Source organism: Silurus aristotelis, assembly GCF_946808225.1.
Source record: "Silurus aristotelis genome assembly, chromosome: 5".
Taxonomy (NCBI): Eukaryota; Metazoa; Chordata; class Actinopteri; order Siluriformes; family Siluridae; genus Silurus; species Silurus aristotelis.
The window spans coordinates 3,269,684-3,286,651 of NC_139578.1; the positions used below are offsets into that span (position 1 = coordinate 3,269,684).

General features: G+C 39.0%; 1 protein-coding gene across 2 annotated transcripts in view; it reads left to right on the forward strand.

Moving 5' to 3' along the window:
* The first annotated feature begins 12,716 nt into the window (after positions 1 to 12,716).
* Positions 12,717 to 16,968, forward strand: part of clstn2a (calsyntenin 2a) — a 71,828-nt gene continuing 67,576 nt past the window's right edge. The window contains exons 1-2 of one of the 2 annotated variants that reach the window (XM_083541695.1): positions 12,774 to 12,868; positions 12,913 to 13,043. In XM_083541695.1, coding sequence (XP_083397821.1) covers positions 12,974 to 13,043 — 70 coding nt within the window. In that variant the 5' untranslated portion in view covers positions 12,774 to 12,868; positions 12,913 to 12,973. Of the gene's footprint in view, positions 13,044 to 16,968 lie in introns of both variants that reach the window. The other variant, XM_083541694.1, reaches the window with a different exon arrangement.

A 16,968-nucleotide genomic window follows, 5' to 3' on the forward strand; every position in this document is an offset into this window, starting at 1 on the left:
AAGCTGACCCCAGAGAGAAACTGCCATCTATCTAGCCATCTGGCAAGAGAACTCAAGTGGCAGGACCCAGCACATCTTTCCTTATGCACCTCTTTCCTTTATCCAGCACTGCACCACACTGTCAAATATCTCACACGGGCTAATGATCCGTGCCGGATAACTGATGATAAAAACCAAAGATTTGGTCACAGATGGCAATAACGTAGCAAACTTTCAGAAAGAAGAGCCAACTGGCGAAAGGCCATGCGATGTCAAAAATTAAGGGGGAGTTATATACATGCTCATTCAAAGAGTTTCGAACTACACCGCCTTTCTGCCTCAACAACACCGGGAATATAAAACAGATGTGTCACATTTTACACCCCCTTGGTGACAGAACAAAAGCCTGAATTATGCAGTGTCTACAGATATATTGCACCGAGGGTAACGCTGCACCTTTGGAGAAAATGCCAACACAGTAAATCTCGTTCTTAGCCTTTGTTCCAGGACTTGTTTGTCGGGCTTGGCTTTCGCATTCTGCCACAGTCTTGCTCTCTCCCAGGGAAACATTTAGGCCCTGGCATTCAGACTTGGCACTAACAGCAATCACAGATTCTTTGATGATCCCATCGGAATTGGGACAGCCAAGAAGGACAGCTCCTTGTATTTGTCTTGAAAGTGTCTTCAAGGGCCACTCATGATCGCGTTTGGAAAAAATTGGCAAAAAGCTATCTGATATTACCTGATATTATTATTGGGTCCGAATCAAAGCCAGAGATATTAGCCAGTGAGAACACTCAAACAAAAGGTTTATTTTTAACTATCGGCTATCAATAAACCAGTGAAGGCTCAGATTGGTCAATATAACTTCACTCAAGCTGTGAACTGGTTGTCTGAATTAGCTTATCTAATCATTATTCATGTGCTTTCAGCAGAGAGAGGGAGATACAAGATAAAAGCCAGTAATACACCCTCAGGATGCCCAAGTGATACACATCTAGACACTTTGCATAAGACCAGACTATCAATAGGGGTAGATCTATGTTTAGTCCATCACTGCTGTGCAGTGTTAAATGTGCACAAATAGTTTGTACTAAACCAGGAAACAAATTCATTGTATGATCAGCCATACTTAGCCAATAAAGTGAAATTCTGATTTAGTGCCATCGGTGTAATGCAAAATTCAAATGTCTCCCCCGTTGCACAAGTGCGGTTAAGGGGTGTTAATGTCATTATTAACTTGAATATGGGCTTATTGCTGTCTGGTCTTTTTATGGTTTTTGAAAGATGGTATAACGGTATAAAAAATTTATTTTAACCAAAAAATTACAGTACACCTTTGCATCAGGAGAGTTTGTTTCTCCAAACATTCAACCTGTATATTTCTTTTTGATCTTGAGATTCAGTTCATCTTGGTGCAGTTTAATAAGATTAAGGTGTGGTGACTAGGCACGCCATTCCATGTAGATAATACTCCAGCTGACTGTTGGCTCTCTTGAGCCTTAATGCTTACAGATGCTTTTGGCTCATTGTCTTGTTATATGTTGACGCAATTACCCGCAGTCCAGATGGAATTGCATGGTGTCGAAGTATGCAATGGTAGCCATGTTGGTATTCCTTCAGTATATTGCATCAGTTTTCCTTCCACCTGAAAAAAGTCTCCTATATTCCCTATGCCAAACAACCCCAAACTATTAGGCTTCCACCTCCATGTTGGACTGTGGGCATTAGGAAGTCTGGTAACATTATCTTCCTGTTCAGCTTATACACAGAAAGTGCTTTTGTTAGATTCAAATACATCAGATTTGGGCTCATCTGTTTACAGAACTTTCTTCCAGACATACACTGTCCAATTCTTGTATCTTTTTACCTTTTGCCTGGTTTGTTGCATAGAAACATAAGGAACATGCATGCATCTTTTAAAAACCATAAACAACGAGGTAAAAGGCACTGTCTCTCTTTTAAAACCGGATATTAAAGCAGCTAACAGACCATTTTTACACATTGTTATGAAGTCTAACTTTGTCAAAGACATTATACCAGACAACAGATGTTTGATCTGCCCATTTAGACTAAGAGGTCCATCATTTTCAGTTCACATTTACATCTGTGTCATTTGGCAGACATCCTGCGTGAATCACAGAAGTGAAGTTTCTATCAATAAATACAAATACTGCTGCATTACTGTAGGTCACCAAAAAGAATACCATCAGATATACTGGTATTTTATTATTTTTAACAAGTAACTGAGTGATATTGCAGCAGTTTAAGTGTACTTTCTCAAATGCAGCTATTACCCGAATTACCTTAATTGCGACATTAGATAAAAATGTGCTATTGACGTTGAGCTACTGGGAATAATGCACACCATATTCATTTCCAACATTTTTATAGCTGATAATTAGTAATTTTGGTTTCCCACAGAGACTGTGAGGCCCCAACTCATCCATTAAAGCCCTCATGGTGGGGTGCAATGGTGTCAATAGCATGGTCGCAACACTAATGTTCACTCAAGGAAGCAATTCCCTTCAAACAGGTTTGTATCTTAAGTGAGGCACCTACTGAACATTAGTAAGAAGGGCTCTGGTAATAGAAGAATTAGGCGTTTAATTGATATTGCAGATAAATTTTGGAAAACAATTCTCAGTGTAGGGAATAACAAGCAATATAGCTTTGTAATAGGTAACTAATGGTTATATAACAATATATGACAAGTTAGTAAAGACAATGTTCTTTTCTGTAATATCTTTCGGTTCCAACTATACAGCAATTTAGTGTAGGTCCCTGCACCACCAAGCTTGTACTGCTGGGCCCTTGAGCAAGGCCCTTAAACTCTGGATAAAAGCATCTGCCAAATGCCAAAAATTTCATTTTAACAGGAATTGATTTCAAACTTTACCTTTTTTCTTTTTTAAGTCTTTAAACCAATGTTTTATTTGATTGAAATGTACTTTTGATATGTAACTATAGTAATCGTTGCATACTGATTAAATTATACTTTGGTATGTAGCCATTGTATTAGTTGCATACTTATTACCATGATATTTTGTACTTTTTTGTGTAGCTATAACGTTTGCATACTGTTTAGTATGCTAGTATGTACTCGAGGTATGTAGCTGTAATAGTTGCATACTGATAAGTATTTCAAAAAGTAGCTATAGTATTTGCTGCACACTTATTACCATGGTATTATGGACTTTGGTATGTAGCCATAATGTTTGTTGCATACTTATCATGGTAGTATGTACTTTTCTGTGTAGCTATAACATTTGCATACTGATTAGCATGTTAGTACAGTAATCTCCCGTTTATTGATTTATGATAGATTTATGACCAAACTTTTGATGTCACCCATATGAGGATGGGTTCCCCTTTGAGTCTGGTTCCTCTCAAGGTTTCTTCCTCATATCATCTAAGGGAGTTTTTCCTTGCCACTGTCGCCACGGCTGCTCATCAGGGACAAACGCACACCATTCACCTTCACTGTTGTTTTCTGTAAAGCTGCTTTGAGACAATGTCTGTTGTGAAAAGCGCTATACAAATAAACTTGACTTGACTTGACTTGACTTATTGTTATAAAAGAAAAAACTCGATAAACGAACGCCAGCCCAAAAATTATTATTATTTTTTTTTTTTTAATTGTTTAAGCCGTAAATCATCCTCTCACACACTTTTAACACACAGAAAACATTTGCAAGAATATAGCGAGATACATTTTTGGGATAAATTGGTAGAAATACAGTACACAATCACATTTATAGTAAATTGCGTAGTTTCTGTGCTTGTTTATTGGTTGAAGTGTCCTATGACGTCAAAATATTTGCGAGTCAAACCACGGTAAAGCGCGGGGGGAGGGGGGGGGGGATAAGGGCTACTGTATGTACTTTCGGTATATAGCTATAATATTAGTTGCATACTGATTAGTATGGTAGTATGTAGCTATAGTATTAGTTGCATACTCATTACTAAGTTAGTACCTACTTTTGATATGTAACTATAGCTAAAGTATTGGTTGAATACTGATTAGTATGGTAGTATGGACTTTTGGTATGTAGCTACAAAATAGTATTGGCTGCATGTGGATTATTATGACAGTATGTACTCTTATGTAGCTTTGATATTATTTCAATACTTATTAGTATGCAGCTTTATTTGTATGTAGATTGGAATGTAGATGTAATATTAGTGTAATATAAATGTCAATGATTACTGTGTGGATTATGAGTCATCAGGTCACCAGTGGAGATGGCTTAACCTTCATTACCGCACAAAACAGCGCATGTCCTCTACAAATTGTGTCCCCTTGTGTTCAATCTTAGAGCAGTTACGTTCACTGTTTGCATCACTTTTTTTGTGGTAATTGTGACTTCTTGAAGCATACAAATGGGAAATTTTGTGCTTTGTAAAGTTAGTTTTAGTTGCAAAATACAGGCAGACATAAAGCAACCAAACATTTCCAGACGATCGATTTCTGGATGGCTTGTATTTTTAAGAATATACGACTTAACGTGTTTATTAGCTCCAACACTGACAAGCAAAAGAAGAAGAAGAAGAAAAAAGATCTCTGATTACATCACATTTGATTACAATCAAATCAGACAACTTTGATTATAGCACTCACTGTAATTATATAACCATTCTTTTGTGCTGTACAATTACAGTGCCTGAAGTTCTTCTGGAGGGATAATTGCATTCCTGCCCGACTAATCTAGACAAAATGTAATCAGTATAAATGAGCATATACTGTATATATCAGCAATATTCTACTGAAGTGAACCCCTTCTGACACTGCAACTGGGTTTTAGATCGGTTTGTTAAGGTTATGGGTGTTAAGTCTATCTTTTTTTTTTATAATTAGAGCCAATGTGGGCTCATTTTAAAGCAGAATTTTTTCCAATTCTAGAACTCAAATGGCATTTTTTTTTTGTTTGTTTTTAGCTTTACTCATGCAGATCTACTTACGAAGTGTATAATTCAAGCCATATTGACAATGCCAAGATTGTTTTTCATACAAGGATGGATGAATAAAGAATGTAAAAAGTGTCTAATAGTGTCAAATTCAGACTCACAGGGAAATGAAGGCTGAGTGGTGAAGATCATGAGTTAAAATCCCAGTCAACTCACTGCCAGGCTGATTGGCCCAAGAGCAAGACACTTGGCGCCAAATGCCCACCAAGCTGCAACTGCTGGGCCCTTGATGGCCCTTAAGCAAACTTCTTAACACTTGACTGCTCAGTTTAGTGCCACTCTAGATGAGTGTTGAAGTGTAACTATACAGTAAACAAAAATCTTTTTGATGAAAAACGCAAAATGCTTTAGAGACCTCAGTGCTTTCCTACTTTCCCTCCAAATGTCCCTCCAAAAAACTGTCCTTTCTCTATGATGTTTTTAGGAAAAAAATGGAAAAAAGGGGTCAGTTTGATAAAAATTGACTGTGGCTGCTACATTTATCAACTTATCCGAACGTTTAACCAATGCCTGGAAAAATTAAACGTAGAAGTATTGGTAAGTACGCTGAACCATCCTAGGACAGACGTTCACCGTTCCCACAGGAAGATTCATCTCTTATGCATAGATTATCCGGGATCAGGTGTTCCACATGCTAAATGCTCACAGGTTTGACTGCTGTGGGCTGGGAACCACCACCAGGATCATCACTGACAGACATATTGCCATCTTTGAAACGTTTACACCATTCAAATGTCTTACTGCAGCAGAGCGTCTCATCACCGTACTGTGCTTGAAATCTTTTGTAGATATCAATGGGTTTTATGCCTTTTTTCATTTTATACACAGATTTTGTGTACGGCTGATGTGAATTTGCCTTTATTGTGAATTTGTATTACAGTTTAAGAGGTCCTTGATGGCAAACAAGTTAAAAAACTGTTGAATAACTGGCAACGTGGGCAAAAAAGCAATGCATGAAAAGATTTGCAGGGTTTGCAATTGTATATGTAAGAAACATATGTTTGTTTTGTTTTTTTTGTCACATGGATGGCATGATCCGGTGAGACCTGCGATGTTGTATGGTTTAGAGGCAGTGGCATTGAGTAAAAGACAGGAAGTGGAGCTGGAGGCAGCAGAACTGAAGATGTTGAGGTTTTCGTTGGGAGTGACGAGGATGGACAGGATTGAAAATGAGTTTATTACAGGGACAGCGCATGTAGGACGTTTTGGAGACAAAGCGAGGGAGGTGAGATTGAGATGGTTTGGACATGTTCAGAGGATGGACATGGGGTATATCGGTAGGAGAATGCTGAGGATGGAGACCCAGGAAGAAGAAAAAGAGAAAGACCCAGGAGGAGGTTCATGGATGTGGTGAGGGAAGACATGCAGGTAGTTGGGTTAAGAGGCAGATGTAGAGGACAAGGGGGTATGGAGACGGATTATCTGCTGTGGCGACCCATAATGGGAGAAGCTGAAAAAAGTAGAAGAAGATGGCATGATCCAAATCCTAAACAAGGTCACCATGGACCATTAAGTGCTATACTCAGTTTCAAATTAATTAAAATAAATAATTTGAACGTCTACCAAATTTGGTCTGCTTTAATATTTAATGGTCACGAAGCAAACATCAGACTAAAACTTCCCCATGCCCTCTCCTCTCTTTATACACACTCTGACCTCTCACAAGGGCAAACATTGTGCAAATAACTGTGAGGAGGAGAAAAAAAAGGTGTCACAAGAACAAGAAAAAGTTGGCAATGACAACCAGGAATCTTTTCCAGTTTTAAATTGTTCAGATTTGGTGCGTCTGCGCCCAATGTAGCTTTGGGTTCTTTCCGATTTGGCTTATAAGAGTGGAACTTGATGTGGGTTCTGCTGTTGTAGCTCAACTTCCCCAAGTTTTAACATGTTGTGCATTCTAAGATGGATTTCTGTTCACCACAGTTTCAAAGAAAAGATACCGTAAAGCCTTTTTGATAAGATCTTTCTTATCAAACAAGGTTTATCCGCACAACTGTGACGTACTGTTGTTTTTTTTTTTTTTTTTATGATTTACGTACAATTTTGTGTAAACTCTAGAATCTTGTCAAGCATAAGATCAGCAACATTGGTGATGAATTACTCAAACCACCTCCTTGTGCCGAAGTCAAAAACCACAAGGTCGTAATTTCCCCCGTTCTGATGTTTGATGTGAACATTCATCAAAAGATCGGCTGCTGTTTACCCAAAGTCAGGGATTAATCAATTAGGAAAAATATTTTTTAAGTGTTCAATCAAATACTTAAGAACTTTATAATCCACTTTCAGACTCTAATAGGACTCCAAATGAGCACTTAAATTAAAAACGAGAGCACTTGCTTTGTTTGGTGAAATCATTAAAGCTGTTTTTTCAACAGATGCTTTTCATCTTAATTGAGCTGTCACAAAAAAAAAAAATGACACATCCTGAATGGATTCTTTGGTCGGATTAGAATACGCAATATGACCTGATAACTTGTAGTCATTGTAACCAAAGGCAGCTGATGGCACAGTTTTCTTTTTGGAATACATTTTCATAGCTAAAGACACTGAAAGAAAAACAGTACCAAGAAGAGCTACAAATTAGTGAAAGCAAGGCCAAAATGACAACAAAAAAGCTTGAGAGAAAAATTATTTTATGTTTCTAAAGGATATTTTTGTAAATTCCAATATTTAAGAGTTATTCATGAGTAGCATTTGCATCTTCCTGAAAATTGCTGGCTTAAAGCGTCTGGATAAATGCTGAAAGGAGCTTCAGGGTACTCAGATGAGCCCCCACCTTCTTCATCGACGAGTTCAATACATTTCATAAGGGTTCAACAATTAGATTTGATGTACCAAGTTCCCTCCATTTGATAATCTATTTGAGGAGTCTACCCTCTTCATCCAGAGCCATTAGCTGCTTTTTTCAGCATTGATGAAAAGAACATTGGGAAAGGCTTGATAATGGGTTTGGAACAAGGCTCTTTTAGAAATTTTGTTGTTGAGATAGCTACAAATTTTCTAACTTTCTTACTATGTTGTTCAGCGTCCACATCAAGTTCAGCTTCCTTAAGCCTCCTGGGGCTCATCTACATCAAGTCGATTATAATTAATGTTTAATATTTAATGAAATCCAGGAAACAGTTTGTGCTCCAGGTTGGGCAACATATTCCAATTGTTTGCTGCACCCAGTTGCCCAGGCTAACGGATTTAAGATGACCAAATGGGTAGGTAGTGCCCCCTCATCCACAATAGTACCAATACCTTTAGGTCATTTGCACTTAAACGCCTCATCCAAGTCTTACATTAAGTCTTTGAGAACTGCAAAATTGATCAAAATGTAAAAACTTGATCATTTGTTTTGGGGGCAATCTCAAATAGGATACAGAATTTCTAGTCCAGGTTGGCCAGCATTTTCCAATTGTGTGCTACACCAAGTTGATCAAGGGTACATATTGCCCCTTAGTCCACCACATTCCCAAAAAATCATAAGACTTTAGCATTTGCAGAACTTATCTATTCCAAGGAAACTTCCAAGAAAACTCTAAGCTCAATTACATTTGAAGAGGCAGTCTCATTTAGGAAACATGGTGCAGGTTGGCCAGCATTATCCAATTGTGAGTTACTTCAAGTTGCCCTGGTCGACAAGCTTGAAGCAATCAAGGATTATGTGGTACTCTTCCATCCACAATTTTATGAACAGTCATAAATCTCTTACATTCATAGTCCTTATTTACAGAATTTCCACGGGAACTGTAAGCTTGACCATGTTTGTTGAGGCAATCTCAGTTAGGAATCACAGATTCTCACTCAGGTCGACCAGGAGCCTCCAACGATGTGCCACTCCCAATCGGTCAGGTCTGATTAGTTTAATATTTTCAAAGAATACGTACGTTTTATGTTCATCCACCACATACACAACATATTCTTGATATTGTCAGGTTGGTCTTACAGGCATTTCATTGAGATATGTAAAAAAAAAAAAAAAAAGCATGCTTTTTCTTCTGAAGCACCATACCATAGGATGATGTTTTTCATTTTATGTGAAACGAGGGCATTTCTGAAATAACTGCAACCCAGTGCTATATTAGTTGTAACCTAAGGAGGAAGTGTCACATGGTTAGCTTGTGCATCTCTATGGCCACCTTTGAATCTGGCTTGAATAATGGGTTGTCAAAATTTGTACACAAAATATTTTTTGTCATAGCTATCTAGCCTTGCAGCGTTTTTTTTTTTTTTACATCCAAAGAGAAAGCATTTACTGGAAATGTTCTACAAGCATAAACCCATGCAACCACACACCGGAATTTTACCTTGTAGCTTATTGTGTACAGAGAGAAGAACTGAGACAATTTTCTTTTTCTCCACCGCATTGTCGGCAATCTAGTACAATATAATCTTTTAGCTAGTGCTATACAAATGATATAGGAGAATGTTCCTTGAAACTACAATGAAATTTTTACAGGTCAGAAAATATCGGTGTTGTGAACCAGAATATAGAGAGGAATGCAAATCCATGCGATCTTTACTATCTAGAGATGTTTTTTTATGTGGTATATAAAAATGTGATGGTTGCATTACTACTCTAATTGCCTCCTTTTGCCACCTTCTAGCTACAGGATATAAGTATTTTCCTGAGAACTGCTGAAACAGCTGGTGGTCATCATTTAAAATATACACTCACCATCCAGTTAATTAGAAACTCCTGTACAATTTATTATTTATCTCATTTCATGTGACAGTTGCACAATACAGATACAAGTCAAGTCGAGCTTCAATAATTAAAAAAAAACAAAACAAAAATAAGTGCCTTTAATTAGAACATAGACATTGGTTACAAATGGACTGGTTTAATGTTTCAGAAGCTGCGATCTCTTGGGAAGACACATAAAAGTCTGCAAAGTTTACAAACCGTGGCGTGAAAAACATTAAAAGTGTGAGAAGAGGGAACGTCCGACCTCCCAATGGGACCATTCATTCTTTAGTGGACAGCAGACTTAAAAGGACAACTAGAATGAGTAAAACGGCAAAGGCAAAAAAACTAAATGTCCCATCCAGAGGACACAATTGAATCGGTGGGGTCTCAGGAGGCTATAACAGTTATACCCAGGGTAAGCATGTGGATTCGCAATGACCCTGACCAGGATGAAGGATGATGCGGTTACTGAAAACTAATAAATGAATGATATATATATATATATATATATATATATATATATATATATATATATATATATATATATATATATATATATATATATATATATACAGTGGGTACGGAAAGTATTCAGACCCCCTTAAATTTTTCACTCTTTGTTATATTGCAGCCATTTGCTAAAATCATTTAAGTTCATTCTTCTTCCTCATGAATGTACACACAGCTCCCCATATTGACAGAAAAACACAGAATTGTTGACATTGTTGCAGATTTATTAAAAAAGAAAAACTGAAATATCACATGGTCCTAAGTATTCAGACCCTTTGCTGTGACACTCATATATTTAACTCAGGTGCTTTCCATTTCTTCTAATCATCCTTGAGATGGTTCTACACCTTCATTTGAGTCCAGCTGTCAAGTCAAGTCAAGTTTATTTGTATAGCGCTTTTCACAACAGACATTGTCTCAAAGCAGCTTTACAGAAAACAACAGTGAAGGTGAATGATGTGCGTTTGTCCCTGATGAGCAAGCCGTGGCGACAGTGGCAAGGAAAAACTCCCTTAGATGATATGAGGAAGAAACCTTGAGAGGAACCAGACTCAAAGGGGAACCCATCCTCATAGGGGAACCCATCCTCAGCTGTGTTTGATTATACTGATTGGACTTGTTTAGGAAAGCCACACACCTGTCTATATAAGACCTTCCAGATCACAATGCATGTCAGAGCAAATGAGAATCATGAGGTCAAAGGAACTGCCTGAAGAGCTCAGGGACAGAATTGTGGCAAGGCACAGATCTGGCCAAGGTTACAAAAAGATTTCTGCTGCACTTAAGGTTCCTAAGAGCACAGTGGCCTCCATAATCCTCAAATGGAAGACGTTTGGGACGACCAGAACCCTTCCTAGAGCTGGCCGTCCGGCCAAACTGAGCTATCGGGGGAGAAGAGCCTTGGTGAGAGAGGTTAAGAAGAACCCAAAGATCACTGTGGCTGAGCTCCAGAGATGCAGTCAGGAGATGGGAGAAAGTTGTAGAAAGTCAACCATCACTGCAGCCCTCCACCAGTCAGGGCTTTTAGTGGCCCGACGGAAGCCTCTCCTCAGTGTAAGACACATGAAAGCCCGCATGGAGTTTGCTAAAAAAACACCTGAAGGACTCCAAGATGGTGAGAAATAAGATTCTCTGGTCTGATGAGACCAAAATAGAACTTTTTGGCCTTAATTCTAAGCGGTATGTGTGGAGAAAACCAGGCACTGCTCATCACCTGTCCAATACAGTCCCAACAGTGAAGCATGGTGGTGGCAGCATCATGCTGTGGGGGTGTTTTTCAGCTGCAGGGACAGGACGACTGGTTGCAATCGAGGGAAAGATGAATGCGGCCAAGTACAGGGATATCCTGGACAAAAACCATCTCCAGAGTGCTCTGGACCTCAGACTGGGCCAAAGGTTTACCTTCCAACAAGACAATGACCCTAAGCACACAGCTAAAATAATGAAGGAGTGGCTTCACAACAACTCCGTGACTGTTCTTGAATGGCCCAGCCAGAGCCCTGACTTAAACCCAATTGAGCATCTCTAGAGAGACCTAAAAATGGCTGTCCACCAACGTTTACCATCCAACCTGACAGAACTGGAGAGGACCTGCAAGGAGGAATGGCAGAGGATCCCCAAATCCAGGTGTGAAAGACTTGTTGCATCTTTCCCAAAAAGACTCCTGGCTGTATTAGATCAAAAGGGGGCTTCTACTAAATACTGAGCAAAGGGTCTGAATACTTAGGACCATGTGATATTTCAGTTTTTCTTTTTTAATAAATCTGCAACAATGTCAACAATTCTGTGTTTTTCTGTCAGTATGGGGTGCTATGTGTACATTCATGAGGAAGAAGAATGAACCTAAATGATTTTAGCAAATAGCTGCAAAATAAGAAAGAGTGAAAAATTTAAGGGGGTCTGAATACTTTCCGTACCCACTGTATATATAAGGATACATATGGAACAGCTACCGAGGGTCTCTTTTCATGACAATGCTCCTGTGCACAAAGCCAGCTCCATGAATATATAGTTTCTATGCACGCTAGATGATGTTGAGTGGCCCGTTACAGAGCGCTGACCTTAACCCTATTGAACACCTTTGCGACGAATTGGAACAACGACTGCACCCCAGGCCTCTTCGCCTCACCTATGTCGGAATTTACAACACCCTTGAGCACAGTTCTCCACAAGCACACACCAAACCCACCAGAGCAACATCTTCCCAGAAGAATGGAGGTTCTCAAAACAGTAAATGGGAACTAAATGTGGAATGGGGTTGTAAAAAAAAAAAAAAAAAAAAAAGCACATACCATATTTTATAGTCAGGTGTCGGCAAACTTTTGGCCATATATTGTATATTTTCAGTTGAGGAAAATATTAAATGCTGTACGCATGAATACATTTGATCATTTTAATTGGCTACAAGGTGTTTTATCCGTGCAGGAGCTATATATATATATATATATATATATATATATATATATATATATATATATATATATATATATATATATATATATATATATGGCAATAAAGCTTGGTTAAAAATAAATTAAAACATGGGTAAATAGATAAATAAATAAATAAATAAATAAATAAATCTGAGACACACGTGACTGAGGAGGCAGCACTGGTTGTGTTTTTCTCATGTGAGCAGGGACTTTGCTCAGACTCCATCCTACCGTGTGCGTTTTTGCATGCGCTGTTCGAAAGGAGGGACTCGCCTCTGCACACACACACGAAGAAAGAGAGAGCGAGAGAGAGCGAGAGAGAGAGAGAGAGAGAGAGAGAGAGAGAGAGAGAGAGAGAGTGAGCAACACCGAGCATGGAAGAGAAGTGTGAATTTTGGCTCTCGTCGTCATGAAGATGGCCGTGATAGCGCTGGTGCTTTTGGGGCTTTTCAGCCAGAGCTGCATCCTCGCATTTAAAGGTAGGAAAACTCTCTATGACAGAAAAAGCATGCATTAAAACAGCTGCTGGATATGGGACCGGTCCAGTGTTGAGCTTCATTTCTAATTGTACCTTGCTTGCTTGCTCGATCAGGGGTGTGAGAGCTGACCTGAAGTTTGTTATACCTTGACGATCCTTCCTTTTTCAAACATGAAGTGTTGTATTTTTGATTATAAGCCTAACACTAATAGACATCGAAGCTTGGTGCTCAATCTGCTTCCTCTTTTGTAGCGTATGCGACGTGATCCACCTCTGAAATAAAAGTATTGAAAGTTTCAGCCAGGTTAATTGGACTGTTTGGCTTTGGGTGCATTTGGGTGGGTTGTATAAGAGCCAGAGGAGCCCCAGCATCGACCCTGCAGGTTTCACATGATTTCTTATCCTTCGTTTTGCTTTTTATTAGATTTTCTCTTCCCAGCTGAAACATTGCTGAATTGAATTGTCTGATGGACTGGCATCCTATTCAAGATTGGAAGGTTGGATTGATCCTTGGTGCACTCCTTGTACATATCTTGTCCTCTAAAATTTCAAAGATACACCAGGAATATAGTGAACATGAATTTACATTGAAAATTTCTCAGTAATATAGTGTCCAAGAAGGTGTTCTGTCAGTAAACTAATTGGATTACATTTACGGCGTTTGGCAGACACATTAATGCAGGTTGAACTACAATTTGAGGGTCAAGGGCAACACTCAGGGGCCCAGCATTGGCAACATAGTGGAGCTGGGATCTGAACTCACGACCTCCCGATCAGAAAAAAACACTGTTACCACAGAGCAAGAGTACAGTCTCGCTAGAAAATTTTCCTCAACTGGTGCAAATTGGTGGATTTCTGTATTTAATACCTGCCGTTCAGGTGAATTTCAATACCAGTGCAACTAGATACAAAAGAGATCATCCAAAAATAATGCATGGATATTAGACGCAGAAATGTAGCCCAGTATCTAATTTCACCGCAATACAATAATGACAACTATACTTTTTTTTGGAGGAATGGTTTACCTTTTGGGTGTCCACGTTTAGTATTTTCCTTGACCCCCAATGTTAGCAAACTTTTAATTATGCTACAATTTGCTAAAAAAAAGATTTATGAGCCCAAAAGAAACCTTGTGTCCAGGAAGAACCATGCATCCCTGAAATCTATAAACAGTAAAAGAAATCAGACAGAAGAGACTTGCGAGTAACAAGAGCAATATACGAAAGGGAAGAAAGAGGTGCGAGTGTAAAAGAGGGCGAGATTTACAGTGGACCTTTCTCCGAAAAAGCGGATAAATCCAGTTGTCTTGTGTCGCCAAGCTGCATAATTCAAGCTTTTGTTCTCGGATCCGAAGACAAAGGTGTCTCGCAATTCTCCAGTGCATGAGGAGTTGTTGTTATGGGAGCAAGTGCATACTGGGGTTGGATTGCTGTAATTTTTTCCATATCCATCAAATGTGTCTTGCAGATGTTAATTTAATTGAACACGTATTACACCACAATGTTGGCAAATGTTTGAATCTGATTGGTTAGCCCATTGGCGCCCCTTTAAAAGCCCCCACACACAAACACATCCCATTCCCCTCCACCTTAAGGATTTAAATTTTTAGTTATCCAGCATCCTGAACCATTCTGCAGTCTTGAGCTAAAAGACAGGCGAAGACAGGAAGGCGTAGGACAAAAGTGCAAAGAAAATGCAAAGAGGTTAGACAGCTTGGTCATCATTTCTGGCCCAGCTTCTCCCACAGGTCAGCTCGTGTCCAGTTTACAGTCTATGCAGGAATAACTCTGCGTACTCAGCTCCACTTTCATTAACCCTCATGAACACAGACGCATTGCAAAGTTAGATATATGAGTAACCCAGAGACAAGCAGATTTAGTGTCTAGGCTCTTGGTATTTCATTTGTAGGTAACGGGAGGACAAGGAGGTCTACCAACGAAAAAGAAAATCACCTGAAACCTGGTGACACTCATGGACATTCATTAGCTTCCCCTATATTTTATAAACAGATGTTGTATATGGAAAGGATAAGGACTTATCCTTCATTTGGTGGTGAGTTCAACACTAATGGTCTAATTGTACTTTAGAGCAAAGCAGTTATCCTGCAGTTGCACCAATTACTATGTACATGTAGGAAAAAATTACACATTTTAAAGCTGAAACCTTGGTCAAACATCTTGCTGATTTGTTTGTTTGAAAATGAAAGATTGTTTATTCTCTATGAACGCACTTAAAACAGCTCAGTAGCTTGTTGTACAAAATGGTCTGTCTGAATAGTCGATTCTGATTGGCTGGATGGAGTTCAAAAGGTCAAACCCAGGCAGTTACAATTTAGCGACATACAGTAGCATACAAAACGAGGCAGATATTGTTATCGTTATATCCTTACTCAGCTCAATGGAGGATTTCTGTAGTGATGGAAATATGGTGATTTTGCCAAAAAAAAAAAAGAAAACAGTAAAATGTGAAAGGGCATTAGTAGTTAACATCAACAGCTTCGTCATTGGTAGTGCCAAAGTCTAATAAAGGTATTGCACATTTACCTTGTCAATGCATCATGGTAAGTGTGAGCAACGGTTCTTTGCCTTTCATGTATATATTACATTAGCTGCCTCGTATATATTACATTAGCTACCACATTTCCGGCTAGTCCATCAGCAGGCAAACAAAATATGAGACTATAAGAGCTTTTGCCTGCTTTTAGTGCATATGTGTGTGGGAAATGGGTCCTTCACAATGAACAATTTGTCTCAAAGAGGTTTTTTTTTCATTTTCTGAAGACTGAATGTGAACTAATTGTTTTTGTTTCCTATACAGAGCTACTGCAGGTTAGCTACTGAAAATGGATCAGTTTAATTATGCTCAAAATGACTCACTTGACCACAAGATTTGAAGATCCAAATAGACGAAGGAATCTGAACTTTTCCTCCCTGTTGCGTACGTTAGTGTGTGGTCTCTGTGTTGTCGGAAAGGCGCCATTGTTAAGGGATTCCCTCCGCTATAAGATGCATTGGGCTCATTTCACAGAATCCTTATACCTATACCGTACTGCAAGTTCTCATGAGTAGATCTTATCTGCAAACTTTTGCTTTGCCTTGCTATTTGGGTCGGCTCTCGGCAATCCTGAGGCACAAAAAAACATTTCATTATGTGCTCCTCTGACCTTCAGTTCACATGTCAGTTCACAGCAAAATGGCTTTCGAGCATCGCTTGTGTAAGAGAGAAAATTGTGTGGGGGTGATTTGCTTGAATTCAGAGCTACGAGATCTAAAATGTTCAGATGAACCAAACGGTTCAAATCAGGTTGCAGTGTTTTGGATGAAGTCTGCGTTATTCAATGCGTTTCGAAGTCTGCATTATTCAGTGTGACCTTTGGCAAAGTGAGTGTGTGCTGGCTAAAAAACACATATATCTAGGTTCTCTCTTTCCCTCACTCATTCTTTTTGTATCTAAAAGGTTTCCATTAACCTGTTTCACAAATCCCTGCAGGAGTTCTCCTTTTTTTTAAGCACGCTTGCCTTGAAGTTTGATCTGAAGCTGTTGTTAAGTAAGCCGCAACACTGGGGCTCAGGAGTAGCAAATCGTAATCCTGCTATGTTTAGTCCATATTGTACCACGTCGCAGGGGTGTTACTGGAAAAACGTTTGAACTCCAACGTCCTGCTGTCAGGACGTCCTGCCCCCAATAAAAACTGAGCCTAGGAATTTTCCAGAAGTTTCTTTGCTTTCACAGAATTATAGCTATGCCCCCTGTGAAATGCACTGATTGAGGGAATTACATGGGCATTTAAGGACAAAGCAATAATTGCTTTTCAATCTGTAATGTTTTCTCAATGCATAAGTGGGTTCTTAATGGAAAACACTTTACACACTTCACACTGTTCAGAGTTTGAGTGTTTTGCTTTTCAATGTGGCATGCTCGTTTTG